Source organism: Epinephelus moara, chromosome 19 (assembly GCF_006386435.1).
Source record: "Epinephelus moara isolate mb chromosome 19, YSFRI_EMoa_1.0, whole genome shotgun sequence".
Lineage (NCBI taxonomy): Eukaryota > Metazoa > Chordata > Actinopteri > Perciformes > Serranidae > Epinephelus > Epinephelus moara.
This window is the reverse complement of record NC_065524.1, coordinates 30,452,687-30,459,109: the sequence shown is the minus strand read 5'-3', so window position 1 is coordinate 30,459,109 and position 6,423 is coordinate 30,452,687. Positions and strand designations below refer to the sequence as shown.

General features: G+C 43.6%; 1 protein-coding gene across 3 annotated transcripts in view; it reads left to right on the top strand.

Moving 5' to 3' along the window:
- Nucleotides 1–3,127: 3,127 nt before the first annotated feature.
- The window catches only part of LOC126407280 (LIM domain-binding protein 3-like), a 78,237-nt gene continuing 74,941 nt past the window's right edge, over nt 3,128–6,423 (top strand). The window contains exons 1-2 of one of the 3 annotated variants that reach the window (XM_050072097.1): nt 3,128–3,241; nt 3,381–3,595. In XM_050072097.1, the coding sequence (XP_049928054.1) occupies nt 3,500–3,595 (96 nt within the window). In that variant the 5' untranslated portion in view covers nt 3,128–3,241; nt 3,381–3,499. Of the gene's footprint in view, nt 3,242–3,271; nt 3,294–3,380; nt 3,596–6,423 lie in introns of those variants that run through there. The other 2 variants (XM_050072098.1, XM_050072100.1) reach the window with 2 other exon arrangements.

Genomic DNA, 6,423 nt, shown 5'->3' with positions numbered 1-6,423 from the left:
TGTTGCAAACAATTTACAAATCACACACACACACACACACACACACACACACGGAAAGTTAGGTATGATGTCTATCTGAGGAGGAGTATAAGAATGTTTGGTGAACTGTTCTGCGCGGCTATCTCATTGTTCCGGTATATGAGGTTGTAAGTTGTATCTTTAATAAACCCACTAAGGCTGCAAGGCCGACCTCGAGTCATAGAGATGTTCCTTCAACAGGGGAAGATGTGTGTGAAGCAGCCATGTTGTTGCAACTTGACAAAAGCTTGTTATTTATCTGTCTGGCTTCACTCGCCGCTCTCATAGCATTGCTTTCAGAGACAAAGCTGTAAAAAGCCACTGAACACTTCCTGCTCAGCAGCAAACAGCAGACAGGTACAGTTAGAGACTAGCTGTGAACTTAGTGGAGCATTTAGCAGCTAAATAGACAGATATTTATAACTTATAACTCATAATTACATCCATTCGGACACCTTACAGCAGTTTGCACATGTTTAAAGGGCATACCTAAAAAACGTTTTATGCCTGGAGGGAAACAAACAAAAATCTTCCAAGTTTCAGTTTAGAAATAGAAAAAAACATGAACAGAACACAAGGACACAGGACAGTTATGAAGGCTAAATCCAACTGGAAAACACAAGGGGTTATGGGTAGTGTAGTTTTATGGGTAAAAATGATATAACAGAGAAATGTTTCTGTAGCCATTACATGAACCTCACACATGCTGACAGCTGTGTGTGTGTGTGTGTGTGTGTGTATGCGCGCACTTATGTCAGGGAATTCTCACCTGTTGTTCACACCTGCCAAAATAAAAGCCCATTACCTCGACATACATGTGTCACTGTGCAGACAGAAGCTGTTTCCAGTGTGACTGCTGTCAGCACTTTTATTTATCATCAGGAAATACTGTGATACAGGTCAAACACTCAGACTTAGAGTTAAAGAATAAGCCTGGTGATATTTCACATCTTCATGTTCGGACTCAAACCAGCAGTGACTGTATCTACTAACAGGTACTGTGTGTGTGTGTGTGTGTGTGTGTGTGTGTGTGTGTGTGTGTGTGTGTGTGTGTCAGACCCTGATATATCTTCTTCCTCTGTGTCATGAAGCTCCACTGTATCCAAAAACTATTAAAACACATCAACGTGTAGGGCTTGCCTAATAGAGTTTCATGTTTGTTGGGTTTTTTTTTCTGCGACTAAGCAACCAATGAAATCTTTCCGACTAATGACCTTTCTGGTCGACGAATGTTTGGTTGACTATTAGGGGGCAGCCCTATCAATGAGACACCCTGCTGCACAGCCTGACATGTTCCTTCATCACCAGTTTATTTTGACTCAATCCCTCATACACTGCCCTGCTGCCACAAATACTCACTAGTACTCACTCACCCCAAATGTGGATTAATCCAGCGCTGAAAATAGTTCCAAACAAATGCACTGTTTCCTTCTGTTTGTTTGACAGTAAACTTTAAACAGGTAAACTTTAAATTTGTTTTTAAAGATTTACGTTTTCAGTAAGAACCAACGGGCTTGGAGCTGAGAGCCACAGACAGGAAGTCAGACAGTATCGAGAGACAGACCAACACATTGACAGTTTGGTCAATTAATGCAGGGTTAGCATCTGTCACCTGAGTTTCTGCAGTGTGCCCCGCAGTGTTGGCACCAGTCGGCCCTTGTTGGCTGTTTTTCGAACGATTCATCATCATGTTGAATTGGTGTCAGAGCGCGTTGATGAATGAAATCACTTTGATTGGCTGTTCAGCTCAGTGATCTCAGGGAGTGAAATCAACACAAACTTGTTATATTAGGTAAGATGAATATTTCTTAAGCCATTGAGCTCTTTAGCAGAAACTGTTATGTAATTGTTTGTATTTTTGTTCACTAGTGCACGGTAAGGCCCTGATCAAATGCCACTTGTGACAAAAATGCTTGCTGCGCCTTTTTATTGTTGCCAGGCAACCACCCCATCACGTCTAACCTTCCTGTGTAATCAGTCTCTCTTTTTGTTTTGTTTTTACAGTAATCAGTATCTAGTTCCTAAAATGTTGAGGCAGAGGGTACTTGCTGTAGCTCTGGTTGAGGCTGAGAGGCTGTCAGCAGATAAACAGAGATCTGTGTGGGTACATGAGACCCTAATAAAGAGGGTGGATCATGGGGAGTACCACCTGTTGGTCCAGGAGCTTCTCCTCCATGATGGCTGTTTCCAGGCATAATTTAGGATGACTCAGGGGCAGTTTGACAACCTGTTGTCTATCGTCGGGTCTATAGCTCTGGGTATCCAGCAACTGCTACCACTAGTTTCTCCTCCATTGTTTACCAACTGTAAACTTGTTGTCATGACCACCAGAGAAGGCCCGCCTCTCAAATCATCTGATTGGACAATGGGAAAAAAGACTGACAAATACAGACGACTGCTGCCTGCTGGTGTGGAGAGTTATTACCTCTCATGCAGTCGCAGAACGTATGTGCTGGTTGACCATTGTCCGTAGACTTAGTGGTGTGTTCAAGTGCAACTTTTTGACCGAGACACAGGCAAGTTCATTATGTCAGTTTGGTGTTTCTGGGCCTTAGGCTTGGACTGTTGGACGGAAAATACATGCTCTGTCATCTTGACCTTTTTTCATACCTACATGAAGTTATATACACAAAATGATTCAAAGAAGAATCTGCAAATTGTTTGTTGCAGCAGAGTTAATAATATAAATCTAGAAAAAGATAAAACAGCTCAGTCAAACTGTTTGGTGACCGGCAGATCCGGAGGAGCAGTTTGAGGTTTGATCCCCTGCTGTAAGGCACTCCAGCAGTGACATATGGAGGGATTTAAACCTGCAGCCTCGCTGTAACAACTCATCTGCTGCTGACCTTTCAGCTATCGGAGCCACTTAACTCGTGGCCTTTCAGTTTCGGCTTTTATCACCACGAAGATAATGAGACGTTTCCTGGCATCGCCCCTGATTGGGTCCGAGGGAGACCCTGGGCGTAACAGGATGAGGGGGTGAGGGAGGGAGGCAGGGGGTGAGGGAGTCTAGAAGTATCTGCTGGGTCTATATTAGCTCCGGTGAATCACGGCGAGCCTGGCATACCGGGTGTCCCCTTTCACACCATATAAGTCCACCCCCCCTCCTTTCCTTCAACCCCCCTGCCCCTGCCTCACCCTGCCTCACCCCGCCTCACCCCTCCACCCCCCACAATGCTATCTCTGGCTATTCTTAGGCTGTCACTTCAGCTCCTCTGAGCAGGCAAGTCCTCTTCTGTCTCCTCTCTCAGCTTTTTCTTTCTCTCACAGTTTTGGTTCGTGTGTTACGCACATTTTAAACTTTCATCTTCAGGTTTGTGTCTTCATCATTTCACCTGTCTCATATCTTTGTCTTCTTTCAGAGGCTACTCGGCGCAGGCCCTTCCTCCCATTCCTCCAGCAGCTGTGGGGTTTTTTAAATTTTCAAATTTGGTTTAATCGCCGTCGTCCATTTCGGAGGATCATTTAGTCGTCTGGAAGAATGAGCACCTACACTGTGTCGCTGCCCGGCCCCGGCCCCTGGGGCTTCAGGCTGCAGGGGGGGAAGGACTTCAACATGCCGCTGACTATCTCGAGGGTAAGAGATGGATTTATTAAACACTTTTTCATCTCACCTGCAACACATCCATCGGCACGTACACTTGCTGTGTCTGCTGTCTGTGTTTGGTTGAAGGACGTGTGTCTCTTTTGTAAAAGTCAACAAGTCCTGGTGGTATTTGATGGAGTATGGAGATTTTTCCACTGTGCATCATCATGTTTCTAACTTCGTCAAGTGTTTTCAAATCTTAAACAGTGTAAAAAAAAGTCTTTTTATCAAGTTTTTCTGTCCCTAACTGAGTCCTGAAGTTCTATCTTCAGAACAACAAAAATGTCTCTGTTTCTAATAGAAGTAAAAGTTAGATTACTGTCTCAACACTTAGAGAACTAAATGTTGAGACAGAAAAGATGGAGGCGGGGTGTCCTGGTAGCCAAATGGTTCAAGCAGCTGATCCTGTAATCCAGGCACTCTGAGAATATATAGAAAGCCAGGACGACCACTGCAGGTCTTCGTCAGGGCTTTCCAAACAATTTGAAAGCCCTGACGAAGACCTGCAGTGGTCGAAACATGTTGGTTCTTTTAGCGATTTAGCCACTATAATATTTTTCTGTATTTTTTCGGAGTGCCTGGATTACCTGCCTGTCGATCCTGTTGTTTCCCGTTCTCCACGAACACCCGACATGAGATTTTGATCTCTGTTTGCATGTACATAGCAACCAGTCATCTCTCTCTTTTATTAGCTGATGGTGTAATTGCGATGTCCCTGGTTGGTGTTCTGCTGCGGACTTTTGTTGCATGTCCTCATTTCCTGTCTTCTCACTTCTGTCCTCTATCAAAATAAAATGCCCCCCGGGGCGACCTCTAGCTCACCTGGTGGCGGGTGCGCCCAATAGGCTGCAGCGGCCAAGGTTCGATTAAGGAAGTTTTGTTTGTATACCACCTTTCAAACACTTTTAAGTGCTTTAAAAATATATATGTTAAGGAGTCAGTTTCAGACATAAATTATTTGATAAGGAGATTTGTTGATATTTTTGTAAAAGTTTGTAATGACAATTATGTCATTTCAGTTCCAACTTCAGAAGTTGATTTTTATGGTTTATTTAAATGAATGGAAGCCAATGGCTGCACCGAAGGACAGAAAACACATGCAACTACATAAAACAAATATGGTATCCTTTGGAGGAACAGTGGAATCATCCTTTAATTCTGCTTTGCTGTTTGTTTTCTGTCATCTGCTTCCTGTTTCATGTTGGTTGCCCGTTTCCGCCTCTTTCCTGTTCTGTGAGGATGGTTTTGATGATCATTTGTGGATGATTCAGAAGCACATGTGAAGCCTGTCAGGCTGAGGCCTGCAGGGCGTGACGGCTGCCACAATTTGTCAGGGAGGTCGAAAGCAGAGCCAGAGGCCTAAAACTGGAGCTGGTGTTGGTTTCACAGCCTCGACTCTCTGAATAGAGTCAGAGACACAGAGGGAGAGAAACACTCCTCTAACTGTCCGCTTTGAATCTGCTGCATGTGTTGTCAGGATACTGTGATCCTTGACCTTCGACCTCTGTTTGTTTGCTGCTTGTTGGTAATTCAGGTGTTGAGGCTCATTCTGTGAGCTGCTCTGGCTAACAGAGGAATTTATTTTCTGTTTGCTCGTCCGTCACATTTTGAATCTCCCTGCTGTTGTCAGGATTCAGCCCTGTGTGCTTGTAACCAGCTGCTGTCTGCAGGAGCCCCATAAAAGATGTTTGCGTGCAGAGGGTGGAAGTTTGATGTCAATTGGGATGAAGAGCTGCACATTTTCCAGCTTTTTCATAATTGTGAGGATTGATAAAGAAATTGGAAGATGCAAAACGAACTCTGGAGTACTGACAGGTTTATTGAGATGCAGGATGTGATGTTTGTGAGACTTTAATGAGATACATTGGGAAGTCGCTGAGCAGATGACACCACTGACACATTATCCTGACTGTGTTTCTGCTCCATGTTTGACTTGTAACTTGACAATTTTAAAAGCTGTTGTCCACATTAGTCACTTAACTTGGAAAACTGGGTTCAACTCAAAAAATACAGTCACCCCTTTAAATCAATGTTTTGATCTGTGAGACAAACGTCTCAGAGGATGAAGAGCAGAGCTGCAGGTTCCCTGTGTGAAAGCCTCCTCTCTGTGTGACAGAAGGTTTGTGATGTTTGAGTGTGTGATCAGCTGTCCTTCAGTGAGGGAGGAACAGAGATTGAACAGGGTACATGGAAATATATTTCAGAGTTTGTAGAGCATTGATATTTATTACTGGAAAAGCTTTGAAGAGAGAAAAGAAAGTGGAGGTGCAGTTGTTTATTAATCCACTGTAAACCCACTCACTTCAAAACATCTGCAAAATGTTCACTGTGAACTTATTTTCTTTTGATTTCGCTCAATAAAAACACTTGATATTTTATCGTGCTGTTGATGGACACTGTTGTCTCTGTAGAACTTCCTTGAGAATCTTCATGTTTTAAAGTTTGCTGTGGTATCAGAGTAATCCAGTGATCTGAACATCCATGAGTACACTGCAAACAGGAGCTGCTAATAGTTAATTCAGCACACTTTTAAGAAGACAAAATGGCAGAACTTTTCTTTTCATGTGCAATCACTATGTTTCGAGGGAGCACAGTTGTCTCTACTGTGTCTGATGGGTCCACAGTGTCGTGTACCTACTGCAAATTAGCGAAACAAAAACAGCTTGAAGCACACCAAATACAGTTTTTGTTTTACTGAATTGATTTTGTGAGGACCAGTTGACCCTTTGCTAAGCCCCGCCCCTTTGTGATGGTCTGACAAGCTGTTGGAGTAAGCATGGAGCCCACACTGTAACTAACTGCACTCCCTGAAGAAATAT